Below are 24365 nucleotides of genomic sequence, written 5' to 3'. Positions count from 1 at the left end.
TGGGTTTTCTGGCAAGCTTCGCGGCCCGTATGGGCCCAAGCACATGCACATCTGCAGCACGGATGGATTGGGCAGGATGGGTGCACGCACTTGGGCCAGCTGAGGACACAACAGCAGGACCCAACACACCAGGGTCCAGCCCCACCCCACCAAAATCAGGGTCCTGAAGTTACAAGCACAGTGACCCTCAAGCTCTTCTGTAGCCTCTACAGGTGTCCACCTACATGTAGTGATGATTTGGAGGGAAAGACTTGGAGCACACAGCCCAGAAACCTGCTGCAGGTCATGACAAAGAGGACCTAGAGTTCCCTGAGTGCCACAACCACTGCTTGAGCTTCTTTCTGGGACTGCAGACAATACGAGATGGTTCAACATTTCAACCTCAAAGCAACAACCAAAACAGTGCCTTATTTTCCTCTTCCATTAAAAAAAAAAAAATCATGATGCTAGAAAAACGTTTCCTTCCTTCTTCTCAGTTGTGGACCTCCTTTACTTCTTCTGTTCAAGGTGCAACAGAAGGCAGTACTCCTCCCTGGCCTAGTGCAATAAACAAACTTCTGAGGTTTTACACCAGGTAACATGAGCATTACATCAACAACAGATGGGAGGTTCCTAGTTGGAATTCAGTTCTGTCCCCCAGGGTTTTTGGAAGAGACACCAATCTGAGAATCATTACTTCCTATAAAGAACAACCAATTGAAGGTCATTTTCATGTGTTTTACGGAATTGCACTATTTTAAATTCTCCTTTCGTAAGCTCTGTTAGAAAATGGCCCCTAAAGAGCATAACACGAGAACAGTTTCCAATGTAATATCTAGAAACATTCAGCATTCTTAAATTCACTGTTGCTATATGATTTACTGTACCTTTTCTTCAGAGGAGACTGTGAGCTTGTCACTTGATATTAAACTGCAAACCTGGTCCAGACTAAGGCTAAGAAATTCTTCTCCTAGCATCACCTCAGGAAAGTGCTGCTCTGTTCAACAAATGAAAAAGGGGAACACAAAATTATAATGAAATCCATGCTTTCAGTCAATGGAAGGGCTACAGCATTCAGTGACTGCTATCGTTACAGCTCTGAGCAACCAAGACAAACAACACACTGCAACTGAATGGCCGAACAATAAGAAAATAGTCTCAGAGGAGGCTAAGAAATGAGACGTTATTTGAAGTAACACAAGCTCCATGAGACTCTTTTGTAAACGGCAATAAAACGTAAAATGGAACTTAACTTTCTACAAAGCCACTTTCCAAAGTACTTTCCAGTGGCAGATATGATTACTAGTGGCAATTGAGAAGAGCATCGATACCTTCCTAAAGCAGTAAGTAACCTGGCTACCTTGGGATTCAATTCCTGCCCATTTCAACAACCTACTCAGAAGCAAATCTGCTCAACACTTAGATGAGAGACTCCATCAAGGGTGCCTGATACTGGCAGTTATTTCAAGCAAAGCCCACCTTCAACATGCACCAGCCAAACAGTCAGTTTGGTGCACACAGGCCAGCAGTGACTAGTGAAGGATCCCAGAGCACCCAGCTGAAATCTGTGTGCACGAAGGGGCATACAGAGAGCTAATCAAGAGGGAAGCCTCCTCCCACACACACATATGGGATTACCTCTTCTCCCCTTTCACCTTTTAATTTTTCCTCAAAACGTATAAATTTCAGCTTCCCCCTCCTCTAAACCCTCAGCACCCATCTTCCCAGGCAGCCTTGCCTCTTCCTACTCAGACTGCAACCATACACATTTCTCCTCCCTTTTTTGCCTCCAAATTCCTCCACGCTGGAACTTTGGGAGCCACCTGAAAACAAAATGCAGCAATTCAGATCTCTGGCTGTAATCCCAAACTGGAAGAATTCAGTTTGCAGCACAAGCCCAAAAGGGATCATCAAATCTGTCATGCTTTATATCTAACCAAAGGGCACTATGAAATAATTACTTTCTAGGAAAGAATTTCTAGGTCAAAATGGCCATTAGCTGGTTGAGAACAATTTTAGTTTTCCTAGCATTTCTTAGAAATACACATCAATTTAATCTCACCTGCCATTTTCTATGTCTCATTTACCTCTGACTGAAATAATTCTCAGCCGCTTTATCTGAAGCGGCTTTTTTCAAGCCCTAACCCCTTTAGCTTTGAGAAGTTGAGACTCGTATATCCAGAGAGCTCCCTCTGCAGCAACATCTGCCTCTTGATTTCATCTCTGCAAAATACTTTGCTTGCCAAAAAACAGCACTACGGGGACACAAACTGGCACAACTTCCCGAGAGTATCTCCTTGGAGATCTCACCCGAACAACTCCTTACCAACGCCACTGCTGCAGAGGGCACTTGGGCTTCCCCAGCCACAGACCTCTTTAGTCTGATGGGGACCAAAACACCACAGCTAAGCCAAACGCTGATGTAAAAGATCAATAAAGCTTAATACTGTGTTATGCTGGAAATCATATGTAAGATCTAATGAACTTTCCTAGCCTTAAATACTTGAAAAACAGGAAATGCTCCTGACACAGTAATCTGTATGAACTCTGACTTCTGGACACAATCTCCTATTCATTCTGGATTGGCATCTGGCAGTAGAAAGATATTTGGTCTCTTATTTGTTGGAAGCAAGTAAAAATATTTACTGATTTTAATAAAGTAACTTGTGCCTGCTTCTGTCAAGGCAGCTCCTCTACCCACTGAGGTTATCCTTTGGCCAGAAGCAAGCACTTCCCAAGGAACTGAGCTCACGCACACAGGGGCTCTTGAGCCTGGGGACCTCTGTCTTGGTTTAATGCTGTTACATAAACAACACAGCGAAAAGAATTTTAATGGCATTTTTATTAATGGAGTTCCATTAACATTACATGGGCTACTGTACTAACTGGGACTTATGAAGGCCAATAAAACAACAAAGCAGACTTTCTAATTGCCAAACAACCAAATAAATATACAGTGAATGCACTGCTTGTTGGGTTAAAGATTAAACAGGGCCTGGAAGCAAGGATAATGAGATATTACAAGCAAGCCTTTACAAAATTAACCATTCCTTCCAGGGTACCTTTTCCTCCAGGGGATAATACAGCCAAAGCAGCTGAAAAAGGTTTTACATTTATTTGCAGGAGAATAGGGGAGGACTCGGTGGGCACATTTTTATTCCACTGAGCCCACTTATGGTCCAATTAAGGACAAAAACATAGCAAGGAAAATGGTGCAGGCCAGAGCAGGTGGCTCTGGGAGAGAGCAGGTGTGTTTTTGCCTATATAAATAGACACAAAAGCAGAAAAACAAACTGAGTAGAGAAATTCTGAGCAGAGTTCAAGGGCAACTGTCCCAGAGGAGACTGGAAAGTGCAGGGGAGTTAAGAGTACAGGCCCACTTGGAACAGATTTACATTTACAACTCAGACAAGGAATGCTGAAAGCCATTGCCTGTGCCTACTTATTGCAACCAAACACACCCACTCTGAAGGAATAAAGGAAATTAGCGTTTATATACCCGTGGTGTAAGCTACTGTTGCTCCACAGATCAGAGGCTCAAACTGCATGACAATTTGTTTTAGCTGAGTGTTCCCATTCCCACTCACAAGATCTAATTTTGCCCGCTGCCAGTTATCCCCAGAGTGCACAAATCCCCAGCGACTGCTTCCTGCACTCAAAGGGCAGCACACCCTTTGAGAGGGCAATGGGTGAACACCAGCACTCCAACACCGTGCTGTTGAGCAGGAAGCCAAAAGAGCTTACCAGGAACACTCCAAGGAACTATTTTGCAGGCTGGAACCCAGAGGATTGTGGTGTTGTTTTTTTTTTTGTTTTTCTTTTAACCGTCTGGGCATTTCCCTGCCACCAAACTACATTTCACAATTTGCAGCATCACAAGAAGCCACAAATCTACAACAAACACAAAGTACATTCCCTTCCCTGGTCTAATACTAGAAGCACGATGAGACCAACCACTACGTGCTGATCTTGCTCAGCCTATCAGTTGCTGCACCTACAAGCAGGTTTACAAACAGACGACCTTTTCCTCACCTGCGTAGGCATTTGCCTGCTGCAGCAGCTCAGTACATGCGTGCACATCTGCGAAAGCTCGAATTCCAAGGCAGTTCGTGGGATGCAGCTGGGACTGAAGGAAGTCGCAGCAGTTTTTTCTAACATCCATCAGCTGCAATAAGCTAGCAGCTGGCAACAAAACCTGGAACAACAAGAAAGGGAAATTGGAGATAGCAACAGAGAAAGTTTAATTCCCAGCTTGCACGAGTTAGATGCAACCCCCCTCCAGACAGCGACACATCACTGTGGGGTGTAAGAAAGAAGGTTAAAGCAACCAGGGATACACCTGAATCTCTGCCTTTGCTGCAGCTAGGTCCTGCCCACAGATTTGGTTTCCCCTGAAGAGCTTTATATTCTTTGCATGTTTTACCATCACATTCAAAGCCCACACCACCCCAGCACCCTCAAAACCCTGAGCCTTCTTATTTTCATCAAAACCATGCTGGCTTTTGAGCAGGGTGCCCAAACTGCCCCACTAGAAAGGGAGACAGCAAGCTCAAGCTGGTTCTGGTAACAGAGGGGGTCTCAGGAAAGATGGGGCCAGCTATTCAAATCAACGGCCCCCGTTCTCAGCCACACAAAATCTGTGGACACTTTGGTGCTGTGGTTCATGACTGCATCTGTAAATGAGGTACTGCTTTGTACCTACAAAACCAAGGGCAGAAAAGAGAGACAAAACTGGGTCAGGAATGCCACATCTGCTGGGAAGACCATTTTGGAGGTCAACGAGCAAGGATAGGAAGTAGAAAATAACATCGGTCGGGATGTTACAGCCTGTGACATCAGCTACTTCCTTTCTTATGTCTTACAGCAACTGCAGACATTTCTGATCCCAGCTCTTCCGTAGCTCTGGCTGCTTCACACATGGTCTTCAACCCGGGCATCTGTGCTCACCATCTGAGCACAGATTTCCGGAAAACTATTTCCAACCAAAAAAAAATTGTGGCAGTTAAACAAAACAAGCAGGTTAACAGCACTCACCTCCTTGGGTCTTGATGGCAGAAAAGGGAAAAAGACCTCCCCTCCCTGCCTGCCTCCCCCCACACTCAGTTTCTCATCAGGGCAGGACACTCACAACTCCCCCCCCGGGTGTTTTCTAAGCCTTTGACACATTCCAGCTCCACCACACACCTGCAGTACCTGACTGCTGCCATGCAGCCACCTCAACAGGCAACAGTAAAAAAAAAAAAAAAAGAAAAAAGAAAAAAGAAAAAAAAACAATTAACCTGGGAATTAACCTGGGAGCCCATTTTGCCCCAAGCCTCTTGACGCCAGGAGGAGATTAGTTTGTGGTTTTGATTAAATCGAGATGGCAATGCTCTTGCAGTTTTGGAACCTAGCCGTGAGCAACTTTCTACCTGGCTGAACAAGCTCCTTCCAGCAGCAGAAAGGTGAGTGCCTGACTTGCACGAGGGCTGGGGACTCCCTGCAGGCTACCTGTGACCAGCCAGAGCTTCCTCCAAGCACACCCTACCCACCAAGCAGGAGTGCCTAGCAGAAGCATTTGGGGATACTGCCTGTGAGACAAAGGTTGTTCCCTATGGTCACTGACACCCACTTGCTAGAGCCCCTTGGGCATCCCAGTACTGCTATCCTGCAGCTTCAAGCTGGTTTGACAGCGCAGCAGAGAAGTGGCCTCACATCACTGCAGTTATTGTGAAGGAGCATTATCATATAATGCTTTAGAAGTAGGATAAAAATAGCTTATCAACAGATGAGTGGATTTTCTCTTTCTTATTTCCCAGCTGAACATCTTACCACTTTACCTTTTTTTTTTTTTTTTTTTTAAACCAGGGAAGGCAAAAAGCAAGCAAGGGATATCCGCTAGCACAATGTCTGTTTCCTTTAGAAATAACAAGAGGAAATGCCCTGCCTAAACGTGCAGCAGGACCAAACTGCAACTCCATTAAAATCCAGGCAAGTTACTCACTTGGGTCTGGATTTGGCTTTTAATATTTGAACTCCAACTACTGCGAACAATTTAGAGAACGTACTGTTCATCTGGCCTCTCTACCAGATCAGCCTCCTCACCAGATCCAATCATCTTTCAAAACTATCAAAATTACCTGCTATTGCTACCAAGATTGATTTCTTTGCTAAATAAATTATGTCCAGAACCTCATCTATGGTACAAAACAGCAATAACCATCCATTTCTCCAGCTGTGCTCTCACCCTGCAGACTCTCTGCCAGCCTCAAGTGTAACAGAACATTGTCTGTGCAATTAAATACTTTCATAACCCTTTGATGTCTCTGAACCAGAAACATCTTTCAGCCAAAAGTGATCTGTGTTGCCGTTGAGGTTCACTCCATATTCAGGGCATTAACGCTAGGCTTCAGAGACCAGGGTTAGTTCCCTCCTCTGCCACAGCCTTGCAGGTAACCTCACCCTCGAGGCAACCTGCACTATTCCTCTGCAAAACGGGGAGAGGAGCATTCGCCAAAGCAGAGACATTAAAGCTTTTAAGCTGCTTGGACAATTTAGTCAAATTGGAAGCCAAAAAGGGTGTTGGCTGTAATCCTCAGCAGTACATCCAGCGCCACAGCTGGGACCACGCATCTGCCCAAACAGGGAGACAGCTCCCGGGGGAAACCACGAGCAGAGAAACAAGAAGAGTTCACATTTGCAAGGCAGGTTAAATGCTCGGTTTTTACTTAATAGCTCAACAGTGCACATGGAACAGAGATAAAACGGCGTCATTGTAATGTGGCTTTTCAGCGTAAGGAAGGCAATTAAGGCTTTATCACTCCCCAGTTGCTACCAGGCAGCGCCAAGCGTGAACAATGGTGCTTCTACTTAAATGCTCGACCTGGGGTGGAATAGCCAAGGCAGCAGCATGCATGGCAGCATCAGAAAGCCACAAACCTCTCCAGGAACAGGCGTAAGAAGGGATACAGGGATGAGAGAGACAACGGGAGTAGCTTGCAACTTCCCTCCTAATCTACCTTCTCCAACTTCACTGCACAGAACAGCTAAACCATCTCTTGGTAAACAATGGGATAAAAAGAGTGGAGGAGCACCTGCCGGGCTTCCAGCACAGTCCTCTGATGCCACACACGAGTTTCTTCTCACCTTTCTGTAAGGCCAATCTGATCTAGATGACTTCCCCCAGCCCACAACTCTGCCTTGCTGTTGGAAGACTCTCCAGCACCCCAGGAGAGTGACGCAAAGCAACGAGTTCTTACAGCAGGGAGAAAACAGACCTGATTTATTGCATTTCCTAACGCTGAGCTGAAAGGCGCTCTGCAAACTGTACTAACTGAAGTTGCAGCTTTTGGAGCGTGCAGAGGGATGGGAGATGAAATGACCCACTTAGCAACCTTCATCATTGCAGTACCCAAACTTCCTCCCCCCCTCCCCCCCCCCGAGACTCTCCTTCCTCTGTTTTGAAGTTCTAAGTCCTTTGGGAAACACGAGGTGGGGAAGCACACTTCTGAAAAGGAAGCGTTAGATGCTAGCAAAGCTTTTTTCCTCCTTTCTCGAGACATTTTTAATTATGATTATTATATTTGCATGCTGACACTTTCAACATCTATTTCCCCCAGTCAGTTATTTCTAGACATCTCTTCGTTTTTCTTTCCATGAGCCATACCTCAGACTGCAGTAGCGTACAAGGACACCACGCATGTGGTATGCCGCTCCTCATTAATAGGAATTTAATCATGAAATCAGGTTAATCAGGACTTTTCCCAGGGAATCATTGCAACCCTAATGGTAGTGACTTTCTTAATTGGAAGGGTAATTCTCAGGCTGCAAGTAATTAAGTGCCATCGCTAAGGATGGGTACAAAGTGCTGAAGGAGGACTGTATTCACTGTCTACAGACAGGAGCTCCTCGGAGAATGAAAGGCCTCCTCCCAGATCTCCTCTTCATTCAGTGTCACAACCAACCTGGATGCCCAAAACCCATGATCTCTGTGAGCTTCAGCACAATTTCTTTTCCAAAATAAGCACACCAAGAGCCTCGTGCATGCAGATGCTTACCACACTGGGTTTCTGGGTGGAGAAGTGGTTTTTCTTTGAAGTGGAAGCCCAAATGGATCATTCCTATAATTTCTTGCCTTCCAAAAGGAAGATGTTTACCACAGGTGCAGAAGAGCAACTTGTACCTGGAGAGGGGAACTCCACACGCAACTGCTCCAATTCTTGTGTCACTCAATCCCAACCTACAGATCCAGGGCAGCTGTTGACTTCTGTCATCAGTTTTCTGAGCTTTCCCCCATTGTATTTGCTCACGGATTAAAAACCTTGTTTTTCAAGCCTCAGGAAAACCTTCCTCCCTGAACAACAACAGCTCTGACCCACCTCCCACTGCCAGCCCACCTGCAGGATGTTGTGCTCCAGCAGCACGACGCTGTTGGCACAAGAGCGCTGGGCTCTTATTTGTTGAGCAGTATGTCTCCTGCCACGCAGAGAAAACACCACAACAAAGACAAAGCCAGCCAAAAATTCACCTGCTTCAGCAACATGAGTGTGAGCATCTCTAAGCCTCCTAATATATGGCAAAATAACTCTCTAGAGTGCTCTGAGATAAATTTGCTGGATGTCCATAGGCCAGCTCCAGCATTAACAGCTTCAGGCCACCTAACAACCAATTAATGCCATTTAACTGTCTTTTTTCTTGTAATTTCTACAATGAAATGAACTGGCACGCATACCCAGAAATCACTTCTTCCATCTGCTGAGGAAGTCTGAACAACTGGGTGTCAAACTGCAAAATAAATAAATAAATAAACCTTTAATCCTTTAATGCACCCTCTTCCAGCTAGGAAATCAGAGCTCCGGATGTGAGATAGCTGCTGGGAACTGAGGAAGTCTCACGATGAGACGGTGAAGGAACGTTGCTGAAACATCGCAGACCAGCACCACCGAGGCACCCTTCCAGCTGGATGGCTGACGGAGCCGTGCAGCAGGAGGACGTGACAAGGTAAAATACCAAAACTGCTCACGTCTTCCTAAGGCTGCCATTGTTAATCCACACCAAGGGCTTAATTGTTCACGCTGGTTTGCCTTAACCTGTGTGAACCTTTCTGAGGAATCACAGGATATTCTTCTATGTAGAGTTTTCTCTCTGTGCCCATTAACCTGTTTATGGCATTCTGTTCTCTTTAATCTTTCTGTGGGCTTCACAAAATTCTATCAAATTCCACAAAATATTTTCAAGACAGACATTTTTAACATAACAAAACAGTCTAGTCAGTTGATCTTGCTCTAGATCAGCTTCATTTCTTAGCTCTCATGAATTAATTTACCTCCAGACTAAAGAGTTATTCACAGTGTGAATATTTAAATAAATCGTGAAGAAAAGGGAGTGCTTTATTAGACTGGGAAAAAGCTCATTGCCTAAATCTTAGTATTCACCAAACACATTTTTGATCATATTGTCCGAGAGATGTGAGCCAAAATATAAGGATAGGCATGGCTCTTCAACTCTGTAAAAATCCCTAGGCCAACATAAAGCAGAATATGGTTAAGTTTTACTAAAAAAAAAAAAAAAAAATCTAAAAAAAGTTATTTTTTGTTTTTGACTGGAAATGCAACACCTGGACTTCTCGGGGCAGGTCTATCCTGCCAACGTAGAGTGGGATGGAGCTGGCCATGCAGCCACCCTGCTCATACACAGGTACAGCTCTACACGAGCACCGAGGTGCTCTCATGCAGGAAAAGCTAGAGCACGTGCAGTAACTTCAGGCAAGCCTCTCTCCATGCAGACTGACGGGATCCAGCACGCCAGATGGCAGCTGGAGCTCAGCACATCCCACGTGCCGAGTGGGTGCTTCTGGGCCACCTAACAACCAGAGCAGGGAAGGAACGCATACGTTTCCAAAAGCACATGGATACAGCCTTCACATTTCCCCCAGGAAGAGATGGCAGCTTGACAGGGTGTAAATGTCATTTTTCCTCCAGCACCTGAAGACCCCAGAAGTCCTGGAATCTACTCTGCTTCCCCACTACGTATTACCTGAGTAGTGCAGGAGCTCGGATCCTTACAACCTTGACTACACTGCAGTTAAGCACGGGACCTTGCAGTGGACAGGTAGCTCAGGGGGGTTTGAACATCAGCTTCTTTGCTGCAAAAACACCTGGAAGGTCTCCTCACCGGTGGTCCCCAGGGGCCTGGCTTACTCAGCCTCACCGTAGAGCAACCAGGGGGGTCCACAATATGATGCGACAAGAGCCAGGTCGAGAGCAGGCCAGAAGGACAAGTTTGTACCACCGGAGGGCAGAAAGAAGACACCCACAGGCTTGGGTCACAAAGGATGGCCCAGGGCTCAGACCACACAGCAGACACAGGTCAGGTTTTGCAGAGGTTCCTGCAGGAAGAGCCACACACTACAGCACAGAGAGAACCTGGGCCCTCCCTAAGGGACCAGAGCAGGTGAGCACGTCCCATCCACAGCAAGAACTCAATTCCACGCAGTAAAGGACTTCGTGCCAGTCTAATTTTGCCATCTTAATTAGGTCAACAGAATGCAGGCAGCAGCATTTCCCCTCCCTCTGACACTGGCTGCTGATCCCCTGCCCGATGCCCACATCACCGAGAGGACAACAACAGGCCTAAACTGCCACTTGCAAACAAAACCAGGGAACAAGCAAAAAGCACGCCTGCACACAAGCTCCCAGCATCCCCTCCAGACATCAGTGGCTAAGTGCACAGCCGTTTTCTTACAAAGAAACAGAAGAGAAAAAGCTTTACCAGCAGCCACAGCCATGTGACACAGACAGCAAAACACTCTTCCTTGCATCCTGCTTTATCTGTAAGGCTGCCTTTCAATTACCCCTTCCACTTTCAGACAAATATTTACCTCAAAGAACTCCAAGACAGAACGCACACAAAGAATGGAAGAATGCCCTCATTTCAACAATATATTCCACTCAAAGCTCTGCCAAACTAATCAAACTCCCCAGAAGAACTTTAACAGGCAGATTCCTCTGCCAGACCTTAAAACCACATTCGACTCGCTGCTTGTTGGAGTATCTTCTGACCTTTGACAGACTGACCCACAAGTCAGCAGCTTCTTGGAATGCAAATGCCTAAGCTCGTTGTAAGAGCTTGATACTAAAGCTAAATGCAACATGACTTAGGCGCAGGGAAAGCAGCAAAGTGCCTCAAGACTGAACAAGGCTGGAAGGAGCTCTTTTAAGCTCAACCTTTTACTTCCCACAGCCTGAAGAGATCACTCACCCCTCTCCAAGGCTTTTGAGTTTCAAGCTTCTGACTTGGGTTTCCAGGGAGCAGCTGAGCCAGACTCACCTGCACGTTCTCTTCCGTGACCTCTATCTCGGCTGTGTAGATGTAATCAATCAGCTTCCTCAGCGTCTGCCCATCGACATCTTTTATCTCGATCTTCTTGGCTTTACTTTCAGACATGTCTCCTGAAAAGCATTTCAAAAGGACAGTCAGAGTTTGCTTGGCAGGAGCTCTTTTCAGCCCTTGCTCCCCACATATCCAGCACATACTCTTGGTATCTAATAGACTGCCCTAACACTATCCCTGACTATCCAAGGGCAACTAGCAAGGCTCTCAGAACCTCTTAATGCAGCCTAAAGAGCATCTCAACAGTGGAAGACACTAGTGTAAGATAAAAGGCATCAACAAATGCAGCAAGGTCCATTTCTTGCAGGATAAGAACCTTCAAGTTCACCCGCATTCAAACACCTATGGGGGCTGAAAAAACAATACAGCCTTCAGCCACGTCTCATCACAGGGACAGACACAAAGAGACCGAGGACAAGCCTTAGGAGGGCTTTATTAATATATTTAAATATCAGTATGGGTAGATGAATCATCTGCAGCAGCTGAGTTAGGGTGCTTCATGGTATACCCTACGATAAAATATAGCACCACCCTTTCTTGAAGAATAACCTGAAACCTGCTGAGGAAAACCAGCACACACCCAGTGTGCTGCACACTTCTCCCCTAAATTATCTTGCTGTAACCTGTCCGCACAGCTGCACCTTACAAAAAGCATCTGTGCAAAAAGATGTACTTGTCATTGCAGGCACCATGCACACAGACCCCGTGCGTACAGGAGCGTGTCCCAGTAACAAAAACACAGTGGGAAGGAGGAGGAAAGACTCCCCAGGGCCCCTTCCAGCTTTCACACGCGGGGTGAGATCACCCAGCCCAGGCTTTAATCAGCAGGATCCCCAGGAACCACAGAACAGAAGGAGCAAGCTCCAGAGCAGAAAGGAAACGACAGATGAAAAAAAAATAAAGACAGACAAAGGACAGCTTGAAGAAATGTCAATTCTTAAACCAGGACATGAATAATCACTACTGTAAGAAACCTGGTGACTCAATACTGCCGTGGGATTAAGAGGAAAAATAGTTTCTGCAGCCTATGTGAGAAGTAATTACAGCCTACATCCCCATACCGAGCACGACAAGACACAGCCGGGCACATTAAGTGCACAGCACACGGCACGGAGTCAGATGCTAAAAGGGATCCGAGCCTGAGCAAAACCTGGAGCCTGGAAATTAAACTTCTGGGGCTTTGCTTATGCCAATGAGGAGGTAAATAACAGGAGTCGGGCCAGACCATAAGTATGAGAAGGGCCAACGCCACCCAAAGGGAAAGAGACTGAAATAATATTTGCTCCAACTTCTATTTTTAAAATCAAATGAATTTTTTTTCAGAGAGGCCCGTGAATACAAATGTACAAGTACAAAGGGATAAACGACCTACATTTGGGGGGCTTTCAAAGCAGGTAGGATTTTTTGACTGACAAAATAAACATCTCCCAGCACTTCTCCCCCCAAAAAATCCATCTCCAGAGATGAGAGGAGGATTGTGAGAACAGACCAGTGCACACACACCAGCCTACGCGGAGCTGGCGCTGCCTGCAAGGAGCATCCAGACAAAAACCCTACGGAGGCGAGGGGCAAAGGGGAGCAGCTACAGCACTGACAGAGCTCGCTGGAACCAGGGGCAGAGGAGAGGCTGGGATGCTCTCACCCATGATCGATACGGAAATATCGATACAGAAATAGCTTGGAGGGACCGATCCAACAACATCATCCGTCTGTGTGGCGCTCATGTGACACAGCCAACAAAAATAAAGGCAGTGTGGGCTTCTACACCCACCAGCAAGCTGCCAGCCCTGCATGCTAACGTCCCCCACTGGCTCTGGATTGACAACGTCCCCGTGCACAGCCACCGAGGGGTCTCACACATGATGTCCCAGGACAGGGACAGCAGTGGAGTTGGGACCAGATCCTTCCAGCCACGTCCTCTTACAAAAATAAAATAAGAAATAAAATACAGGCCACAAACCCTACCCACTTTCTCAAGTCAGATCCAAGCCTCACCCGATACCTTAATGACAGAGTGACTCAGAGCATTAATGGCATCTCCCCTAGATGAGAGCTGTGCTGGAAATGAACCTAACGGGTGCTGGGCTGTGCTGCAGCCAAGCAGGTACAAGGGACAGGGTAACAGGGAGCAGAGATGTGAAAACAGGCAGCGTGCCTGCAAGCAGACCCTTTTTAGGGGCATGCACCCTGCAGACACCAGGGCCTTGTGAAGACATTTCCCTCATGCCCCATACACAACACCAACGCTGCTCTCTCCCTTCCTCCTTGTAGTTTTTCCTGCCGCCAGCCTGCTCAGCTCTTCGGCTTTGTCACGAGAGGCTGCTGTCAGAACTGCAGCGGCTCACAGCGCCTTGTTTACCCAGCACAGCAGCTTGCCCTGCCTCAGATTTACTGCGCTCAAGATGCTTCCCAGCTCCCAGCTCCTGTTGTTTCCCAAGTCAGAGATGTACCGAAGGAGGAGAACTCACAAGCGTACTGAATACCAAAGCCACAGCCCCTCATGCACGGGGGCTGACAGAGATCTGAAATGAAGACTTCCGCGTTGCTGCCAAAATCCCCCCACGTTTCTCACAGGAACAGTCCCAGCAACATCTCTGCAGTGTCTGTTGTCCTTCCCGAAACTATCACATTTTATTCTACACTGATGGAAATTACTGTCACCAATCATCCCCACACAGCATGGTGCCAAGGACCGCCCATCCGAAATGCTCTAAAAGCCAGTAAAGAATTAGGAGGTGCTGGGTCCCATCTCTCCTTCAGTGGGGGAGGATACAAATGGAAAACGTGCCTTTTTATTTTAGGACTTGCTGAAGCTGTTGTCAAGAGATATGCCTAACCAGAGGACACCAGGTGGTGTAAGACAGATCCCACAGTCATCACAAGGTCATCCACGAGTCCAAAATCAGGCCCAACCTACAGCAACAGCACCCATAAAGCAAGTGTAGGACACGGGGGACGAGCCGTGGGTCTCGGTTTGGTTCCCACTGCTCAAGGCTTTACACTGACCGTCCACTACCAGGCGGCTGCCAGCACTGCCTGGGGTCCCCCCAGCTCCCCAAAAAGCGTTTCCTCCAGCAGGGGCTCAGCACACGCTGCTGCTGCTGCCCCATCCATCCTGCACCCACCCTGCAGGTGCACAGCTGTCAAGCCGCACTGCTGACGTGCAAAGCAAAACTGAAAAATGAAACGCGGCCAATAGCCAGGCTGCGATGTTAAAATCTCACCCTCCAGAGACTGAAACAACACACAGCTGGAAGCAGATCACACGCTCGGCCTTTGCAAGAGGAAGATCCAGGCCTTAGAAATTTAGGAGCAGCTGGACTAAAAGCGAATGGGGAGTTGTTCCCTGCCTGCCCTGCTGGCCCCGGGACAGGCTGGGGGCCCCGCAGAGGCTGTCACCCAGCCCAGGGCAGCGCCGAGGCAGCCACATGATCGCGGCTGGTGGTTAGCTGATTACTGTTTAACTCGCAGCGTGAGGGATTACACGTCCGGAGAATTCCTGCATGGAAACATGAGCGGCCCCGACCCCGCTCTGCACCACCGCGTTCCTGCTCAGGTGACCTCTAAAGATCAGAGGGCTTTCCAGTATTTTTTTTTTTTAATTCTAATTAGGAATGAGCATCACAAGCACTCCCAAGCTCCCCCCCGAGGTGCCCTCTGCCAACAGCTGCCTCAGAGCGGGGCTTGCTCCTCCATCTCCTCACCACGGCCAGCACCCACCCACTTCCAGCTCCCTAGGAAACACAAATGCTTTCCCCCTTAGCTCACCGCACAGACAAGGCCACCGTGGCAAACCTCACATCCCATCCAATGTTCAGACATCGGTTTATGCTTCAGCGTTACATGCTTTTTTTCCCCCTCCATTAAAAAAAGGAAGAAAGGACTCCCAAATGACAGGCTTTCCTCAGAAATGCTGCGTTCTGCTTCCAGTGAAGCAAAATAAAAGCAAACCTAACCCAAAGGCTGGTAGAAGCATCCACATGGCCTGTTTCCAAACAGGTCCAAGAGCTCCTACTGAACTTGGCTTTCTCCTCCCCAAAGCCACAAACCAGGGAACATAAAACAGTGGGAAAACCCCCCAAAATGCTGAAGCTCTGGGACTGTAACCATCATTCTCTGGAGCATACACACGTTTTATTTCTATTTGGTTTAAGTCAGTTTCTATCCTGGGAAGGAGGGGCAAGGAAAAGGAAGAAAGCTAAGGAGCTCCTGACCAAACTGACGGTACTAGAAGGACTTAAATAAGCTGGTCACTTGCCTTCCTTGGGATTGACACGACTTCTTGCTGTTCTGCCTGGGCACAGCCAGTGACAAGCACAGGCTATAGGTATCTCACGAACAGAGCAAGAATTTCATCCTCTCCTTCCCTTCTCATTGGATTGCATCTGCCATTACCAAAATATGCTGGAGTGCAACAACACTCCCTGCAAAAAGGCAGGGCTGCTAATACATGCTTGGATCTGGAGAACAGCAGTGTTATTTCGGGCAGCAGCAACAAGTGCCATGGGAGATTAAACATCCGTGACCGCGAATAAGCGTCTGCAGGGCCGGGCCTTGAAACTACAACTTTTACGCCAGCAACTTCTTTGAAGTGCACCACAACCATTAGGGCTCTGCACATGTGCTTGATGTTAATGATGTGTGTTTTCATGACCTGAGCTATTGTTACGGAATTAAAAAACATACACACAGCGAGTGAAGCCTCCTAATAATCTTCATGTGAGCTCTGTGCTATGCGCTCCCCCTGTAGCCACTCCCAAGGCCATATATTGTGCCTAGAAGAATTAGCCAAGGATGATCAGCAACATCCATCGCACGCAGCGAAGTGCAGACCTAGCCGTACTTCCCTCTCAAGGCCATGCCTCCTGCCTCTGCTCAGCTCCTGCCGGAGGCACAGCAGAGCTCCCAGCCCCTTCAACCCGAGCGCGGGGTCTGGCGCAGAGAGGAGTACCTGTAAACATCGCACAAAAATAAGGGCTGCAGGCCGCAAGGACCACGCGGTGGGCTTCCATCTCCACAGTTTCAGCCACAATCACCACATCACAGAGGAGCCGCTTGCTGGAAAAACACCAGAAAAGACAAAGATCATTTCAGAACTCCTGGTCAGAAAAAAAAACTACGTCGGTAAAGCCCCCCAAAAAGTAAGCAGAAGTCCTACTATTACAGACAAGGCACCTGAGCTCCTGCCAAATCCCAGTGCAAGGTCCTCTTGTCCTTCAGCTACCAGCTCCTACCAGTGCTCCCCTACAAAGCAAAGCCTGAATCCTCCTGACGCTGCAACCCTGCCCAAGGTTCTGTTGTTTTCCAGAAAAACTATGGAAGCCAAACAAGGTCTGGAGGGGAAAGGAACTCCCTCCACCTCTCAAAAGTAGGGCTTAGAGAAGGTACAGAAGAGTTTAAGAGTTTGGGCACCACCTGGAGCCAAGCACTGGCAGATCTATAAAGCACGTACCAGTCATGCAAGGAAACACCAGCAGTAATTTCACCTTTCCACAGGAAAAAGGTAGAGTGGAAAAATGTTGTATCTGTTCTTTCTTCCATGTTTGGCCCTGCAGAATGTGACCAGCAAAACACCTGTTGGTGCTGACCAGTGCAGAGGCTGCCCTAAGCCCAGGGAGGAGCAGCCAACCAGTGAAATTTATCTGTGTGCCTGACGACTTCATTTACAACAAGAATTAGCCTAGGATTAAGAGGCACCAGGATAAAAACAAGGGGCTCCAAACGAAAACCAAAAAACTTCTGAGCTCCCCCACTGACTCACTGTATGTCTTTGGAAAAGCCACTTCATTAATCAGTGACCTTTCCCACCAGCCCCACGTACATCCTTTGAGGATTCATTAGTTAATGTTTGCACAGGGCTTCAGAGATGTAGACAGCTAGAAGTGCTCAGCCTCCCAATAAGTTGGTTTAAGCTGTCTGAGCATACAAATGCAAAATAAGGGTGTTCTTTCCAAATGTCAAGCCTGAAAAAAAAAGTTCTGTGTCTGTAAATCTAGATGTCGCCTTCTCCTCAGCAATGTTTATCACGATGCTCTGCTTTCTCTTAGGCAACTGCAGATGAAATAAATACACACGGATCTTCTAGTGGACTAGGTGTGTCTCCTTCTCCTCCATATGCTGGAATACACGAACAAAATTATTCGTGAAATGGAGGGCTACGGTTGGGAAACAGGAAGAAAGTAAGAACTGATAACCTTTGTTCTACTTTCAGCCCAGTTTGGAAGGGATGACGGTGGTAATGGGAGCTCTTTCATGGTCTGTTAATGGAAGCTTCCACATCACCTTCAGCTCATGTAAAAGATGCCCTATTCAATTCCTCTTTGGACTACAGTTATTTAAAGCACTGCTCATGAAAGTTAATTTAATTTACATTTGAAAGCTACAAATTCCAAGTGAGCAACATATTGCAAATCGGTTAAAGGCTTAGCAAGATTCTTCTAGGCCCTCTGTATGGGATTTCTTGATGCATTTGCTTTAAGGCACTATTATTCAAGGTAGCTATTAACACTGATTGTTGATGGCTTAACGGATCACAAGCTCAATGCACAATACAATGGACACGAGAACTGTATATTCCAGAACAGCAGCAGGGGCTGAGGAGGAGTACCCAGAAAAAGAAAACATCAAACAGGTGCTTAAGGGAAGCTTTTAATCTTGTATTTTTTTATCACTTGACCATAGCACAAGATCTGGCTAACTACAGGCACTAAAAAACACTGTCAGTCTCCAGCTATTCCCACTATGCTTCAATTAACAAAGGAACAATGGTAGCACAATAGATTTCTGAATATAGCTGCACAAACCTCTATTTTCACATCTTTTGCTTTCAGTACAAAGAGAGGACTAGAGGGATACCAATATAAAAAAAAAAAACATACTCTGCTTCATTTAACTGTTACAAGGGAAAGATATTTCCTTTTCTGTTCCTCATGCAACTGAGAGTCGCTGTGTGACATCTGTGGAAGGAGACATTTCTAATCCTTCTCCATACTGGAGAACACGTATGTAGGGAAACTGCTTAATCTACAAAAGAGAGGTGGCTCCTACAACATCTTCTGAGCACTTTAAGCATGCAGGAAGAAGAGTAAATGATGTTATCTGCTTTCATCATACCATCTGGAGAAACAGGGAACACACACAGTCACTTGTATGACACGTGTCTTTTCCACAGGAACCCTTTTAAAAATTGTGATTCTGTGTTTGAATGGTAAAGGACTCAAATGAACTACCTATAGAAACACCTGCTGAACTTGTGCCTGGTTCATGAGATAAGAGCCAAAAAACAATTCAGACTCAGCCACTGTCATCACATCAGTGACACAGTGGTTCTTAAAAACTGCATTCTTCTCAAGCCTCTGTTCTCCCTGTACCTACGCAGTTATTTAAAGACACCAAGGTGTTCTCTTTTAACTAATAATGGGATTTTTGAATTTGCAAGTAGAGATCTAAATTGTTAGGGTCTTCTTCCTACTTTGAAGTGCTCAGCCCAGACTGAACGACACTGCTAGTTAAACAAAATAAGAACGGTGCATTAATAATCTTTGGTCTGTAATTATGTGTAGGTGTCTTAATGTCTGAAATGTGCTATTATTGGTTTTCAGACCATTAGCTCAGCTAAGAGCATAGTTTACAGCTAAATTTGCTGTAAGTAATGGAAAATGCTCAATGAATTATCATCTATAAAAGCAGGATATTGCTCAGATCATGTTTTTGAGCCATAGCTGGCTTTCTTCCGACTCAAAGATAGGCAAGCGTGAGACTGGGTACAGCAACCCATCACAGAACAGCTGTATTGTAGCTGCCTCTTCCTACTAGCTTATTAATACCCTCCATGCAACCATTAGCTGTGACCAAGATGGCACAGTTTTTTATTTATTTATTACATCTCCCAAACACTTGTTTTAATCAGCATGGTCCCGCTAAACCATAGAGGATGCCCAAAAGTGTACCTCCGTAATTCATTCATGACCTTGAATGCCTTTCTCATGTGAGAGGGGTTGACTGTCACTGTGCGCTGGTCCTTTTCATCCTCAGCTGCCTCAGAGGATCGGGAACTCTGCTTAATGCTAAAAACAGGGACAAAAAAGAAGTAGAAAATTTGATTCAGTGACACACACACAAAAAAAAATATCCCAAAACTGTAGCACAGGGCATCATGCATGGAGTTATTACTTGCACGTTTGTTAGTCCAATCAGGTTCACACACAAAGAGCATCGCAAAACGCAGCTACCTCTGCATGGATGTTGAAAGCCAACCAGCCCACATTTCAATCAGCAGGGAAGAAAGTGAAAAGGTGCCAAACACTCGAGGACAAAGCCCAGTCTTATAGGCTGCAGTCCAGGAAAGCAGTATAAGTTGATTTTGAAGCCAGAACATAATTGCCTGACCGAATAGAAATAGACTTCAGCACTGGGAACTGCCAGAGTACCAGGGATACTTTAACAATCACGCAGAGAAAGAGAAGTTGAGATTTCCACATTTGATCTCAAAAACCTAACCATAGAATATATGCCTTGTATCTTCTGCTACAGAGGCAAGTAGAAAAGGACTATGAAAACTACCTGCAGATTTTCCAAACGTTAGTTTTACAGTGGCCACATCTAATTTCTGTTCTAGCAATAAGTTACCACTCTAACGTATAGAAAGAATTACTGAGCTAGACTTTCCTAGCAGAACCACAAGCTATATAGGTAATGTAAAACCAAACGCACCCAGTTATGTGCTGTTTAACCCGGCCAACAGGTGCCTTAGGCACATACATGTCCTCATTACTTTGTTCTGAGCGCTGGCTCTTTGTACAGCATTGACATAAGGTCAATATCTACCTCAATGATTTGAAAATGCATGAAATCACTCAGAGCTAAAGGTTTCCACCTGTGAAAGCAGCAGCATTTTAGTGCAAGATAACTGTGCCGCTTAAATCCACAGCTCATTCCTCACACCTTCCAGCCGGCAAAAGCCAATAAGACAAGTTGGGCAAGGTTGTCCTTGCCAAAAAACCAACCCCAAGTGAATGGCAGTCCTTGGAAGGTAATCTCATTGCCACCATCAACCAGGCTGGAGACCTGCTCAGAGTTTTCCTTCCAAAGGACGGTCTGCATCGGCTTTGGGTTTGTCCCCACCTCCTTGTAACCCTTCTTAGCTGTGCTTGTGTCATGATAAAAAGAGGATGAATCAGGTTAAAGCAAAGAGTCTGGGCAGCCTGGCACGCTGGTTTTACCAGCGGATCATCTCTGAAAAATGGTGCAAAGCCAGGGAAGCATGCGGGATCCTTCCCCAGAACAGTCAGACGGCCTCTGCTCGTGTATGTATTCATGCACATATGCACGTATATACACGTGTACTCACACACAGTAACTTTTCTGTTGAAAACCACAGTTATTCATGATTCACTACCCCTTGACAACATGCAGCCCTTACTAAACATTGCACTCTCCTCACTGCCTGCTCCTGACCGCCTCCTGCTACCTGTGCCATGTCCTCCAGGCCCCACGAAGCTCGTTGTCCCCCTGGCCAGCCTCAGGATGCCAGACTGTCCTCCCCCAAAAGCACCGCGCTGAGCGGCAGCCAAGCTGCACGCAGCTTGCACGCACGCCTGCATACTGAGCGGCCTCCAGCTTTGTGCCCGAGACAAAGGTTAGCCTGTAAACGCCAAAATCCGGCCAAGTCCAATTCCTTCACTTTGCTGAGCAAGTTAAATATTTCCAGCCATAAGCGAAGCCGCGAGGCTGAGCACAACACAACTCAGCACTTGTCTCAGATGAGGTAGACAGCTTCCCCGCCTGCACTTTGGTTGTCATCCAATTAGCCTTGCACGGCCAGATAAAAACCAGAAAGGAGTGTACCTCTTGTTAAACATTTAGTACTCACGGGGCTGGCACCAGGCAACAACACAACCAGTTTTCTGTCCCTGGAGAAAGCTGCATGTGCTCTGCGCCAGTGGCACCCACAGGCACGGAGTTACGGCAGCCTTCGGCTCTCACCCAGGTCTGCACGCTGCAGCGAAGAGCCTCATTGCCACAGGGACATAGCCAGATTCAGCTCAGCCTCTGTGCTGTATCGATCAAAAGCTGCTTGGCCTGAGGTTTCAGCAGAGACGTTTGACCACAGCTTTAAAAATCCAGCGCAAAGCCTTGCTTTTGGAAAAGCCAAGCCTTCCCTTGCAGCACGCCAGAGCTAAGCCAGGAAAAGTGGTGCTCTTACAGTGTAAGCAACTTCACCAAGCTTTCAGTCTCCAAAGCTGAAACACCTACAGGAAGCAAACACATCAAGAAAAAGAAACAGAAACAGAAAGAGGTGACAGCAAACACCTGTGGCAGGCACAGCAGGGCCACCACAGGGCCACCAAAATCAAGCCCTGCACGCAGACATCACGAGGCTTCTTGAATAGGGAAAAGCACTCCGCTGAGATTTATTTGTTAGCACTCCAACGCCAGAGACCAAAGATTCATTATTTTAAAACTTTTCAGCTGGCACAAGATACAGATCAGAGAGCACAGCAAGTTTCATTGAACGCCAACGTAAATGTCAGATCAACAAGTCTCCATAAAGCTTTAACTCTGCCACCATTTGTCTGTGTATTTTAAAAGCAAAGACCTTGCTTCATTTGAAAAAGATCAAACAATTCTTCCTCAAAAGCATGAAAAGTAACTTTTTGAAAAGCATCCTGAAAGACATTCTCAGATTTACTAGCAGGGGTGAATTTTGCATTTTACCAAAGAGCCAAAGGATCACCACAAGAAAATACTGCAGATTATCTGGTTAACAACTTGTCTCAAAAAAAAAAAAAAAAAAATCAAGATATGCTATTTAAAGTTCTTTCCAAATGACTCATGTAAGAAACATTAAAAAAATTAATGGCCAAGAGCCTTTAACTCATTTTTGAAACTGAGTCAGCTTCCATAGAATTTCTCTCCATTAATATATGGAGGCTGATTTTTGTCTGGGAGAGAGATCTCACACCCCCATGCACGAACTCGCAGATATCGCCGACACATTTCCAACATCGAAATGCAAGAACCTACATGCTCCAAGCAAATGCAACCTGCCACAAGAAAAAAGAAAAAAAAAAAGCTCCCCCTGGGAAGACCAGAATAATGCATTACATAACCCAGACCTGAGGCTTCTCCCACTACGCTGAGAATTGTTATGCTTCAGAATTACTCCGTTATTTTATTAACGGAACAAAGACAAGGAGAGAACAAAGTCCTCGGATCAAAGGCACCGAGCGGGGCGTGCGGGATCCCACAGCCCGGCACAGGGACGCTGCCGCCAGCGCCCCGTTCGAGGAGCTGATGTCCTACCGCCCCAGCGGGACCGGCAGGCCGGGTGCCAGGAGCAATTTGTTCTATTCCTGGGCTATCTGAGGCCGTGCACCAAGTGAATGGACAAATGATTTAATTTCCCTGGGCCAGATGAACAGCCTCGTTAGGGACACAGCAGGACTCTCCTCAGATGAGCAGAGAGGCCCTTCCTTTCAGAGCGCGCCAACCCCGCCACCGCTTCCCGCGTGGCTTTTCAACACCGTCCCCGAGGCGAACAAACACACCCCCATTTCAGAGCCCCAAATTATGTCAGCTGAGTTAATCAGAGCCCCATTTCCACCACGGTTCTCCTCTCACCAGCGGGGTTTGGCTCAAGCCGCCCGCAGGCTTGCCGCAGCTCCCGCCTGAGCGCGGCCGCATACCAACCCACGGCAAGGTATTTTAAACACCCATAACCCGCAGCTCTGCTGCGTGCATGCATCAACTATAAAGTTGAGTTGCCTTAGTTACCAGCAGTAATTACAGATGTCTTTGTAGATTATGTGAAAGAATAAAAGCCCTCCTTGGAGCTAAACTGTCCCCTTGCAAGATTACTGCCGCGTAAAGAGCTGGTAAACCCCAGCAAGAAAAATCAAGGCTCTGCCAAAATCAGTTCTGAGACAGCCTTTACGGGAGCCAGAAGTTCACCCTAAAGGAGGGGCAGTTTCCAGACGAGCTTTCCTTCAGAGCAGAAGGAAAACACCACACAGCACTGGGGGGCTCTGGGAGCCGCTGTCGTCTCCACAGGCCCAGGGCTGCCCTCACAGCCAGGCCCTTCAGCCCCGCGCCCCCACGGGCGCTTCGTGTCTCCGTGCTGAGGGATGAGTGGCGTGTTAGCTGCAAATCTGCAAAGCCCAGGGCACTTCTTTCTGGGATACTTTACAAACATCACTGTAAGATGTCCATCTTTAGTTTCTGACAGGTTTGGCATAGCTCCCAATGAAAAATTTGAAAGGTACCTAATAGCAGCTACTAGTCTTCAAAGCTTAAACGCCACGTTAAGATAAATTAGGACTAAAACATTAATTTAGTCCTGAAGTAAAAGTATTTTTATTTATTTACTTCAACAGTTCTTTAGAATCATGACCAAAATCATGGAACCAACACATTATGCCCAATAGTGTTATTCCTCGAGTCAGACACACAGTAAGAAAAGGAGGTCAGTGTAGCGGCATATTTATAACATCTTAATTTCCGAATTTTTCTTGACGTATATCCAAGACAGTAAAAAGTGCGACTGACAGAGTTCAAACGCGTGGATTTTAAGAGGATTTCAAAGAAACATTGTCATTGAAACATTTAAGATAGAGCATAATGGAAAAGATTTTTAAATAGCATTTTTATCCTATTTAGTTGAACTTTTTCAGTGCCTACACCAACATGAAGACATTAACTTAGACAAATACATAATTGGCACACAACCCACCCCCAAAAGTACATTCATATCAATGGAGACAGCAGAACTCAGAGGAAAAGCAAACTTCAGGAACTACTGAGAAGAGTCTTCACTAACATTTATGGAAGCAACAAAAAATAAACCCAAATTACAAGAATACCATCTGCTTTCTCCATATTTCTCTGACAAATACTGTGAAGAGGCCACCACTCAGAGAGATATTTAAAATCACAGATTAAAAAAATTTTTGTTTCCTTTCCAAACTCAAAAACCTTGCACATCGAGACTCAGAGTATCAAGCCCAATCAGACACCAC

At 46.4% G+C, this 24365-nt stretch overlaps 1 protein-coding gene across 7 annotated transcripts in view; it reads right to left on the bottom strand.

The window, feature by feature from the left end:
• KLHL3 (kelch like family member 3) overlaps positions 1-24365 on the bottom strand; it is a 56657-nt gene that overhangs the window by 16432 nt on the left and 15860 nt on the right. For 2 of the 7 annotated variants that reach the window (XM_035338408.1, XM_035338410.1), the window contains exons 2-6: positions 19299-19415; positions 16301-16407; positions 11287-11408; positions 4012-4174; positions 867-976 (exon numbers count right to left, since the gene is read on the bottom strand). In XM_035338408.1, the coding sequence (XP_035194299.1) occupies positions 867-976; positions 4012-4174; positions 11287-11408; positions 16301-16407; positions 19299-19415 (619 nt within the window). Of the gene's footprint in view, positions 1-866; positions 977-4011; positions 4175-11286; positions 11409-16300; positions 16408-19298; positions 19416-24079; positions 24099-24365 lie in introns of those variants that run through there. The other 5 variants (XM_035338406.1, XM_035338407.1, XM_035338409.1 and 2 more) reach the window with 4 other exon arrangements.

This window comes from Oxyura jamaicensis, chromosome 13 (genome assembly GCF_011077185.1).
Source record: "Oxyura jamaicensis isolate SHBP4307 breed ruddy duck chromosome 13, BPBGC_Ojam_1.0, whole genome shotgun sequence".
NCBI lineage: Eukaryota > Metazoa > Chordata > Aves > Anseriformes > Anatidae > Oxyura > Oxyura jamaicensis.
This window is presented reverse-complemented; position numbering and strand designations above follow the sequence as displayed.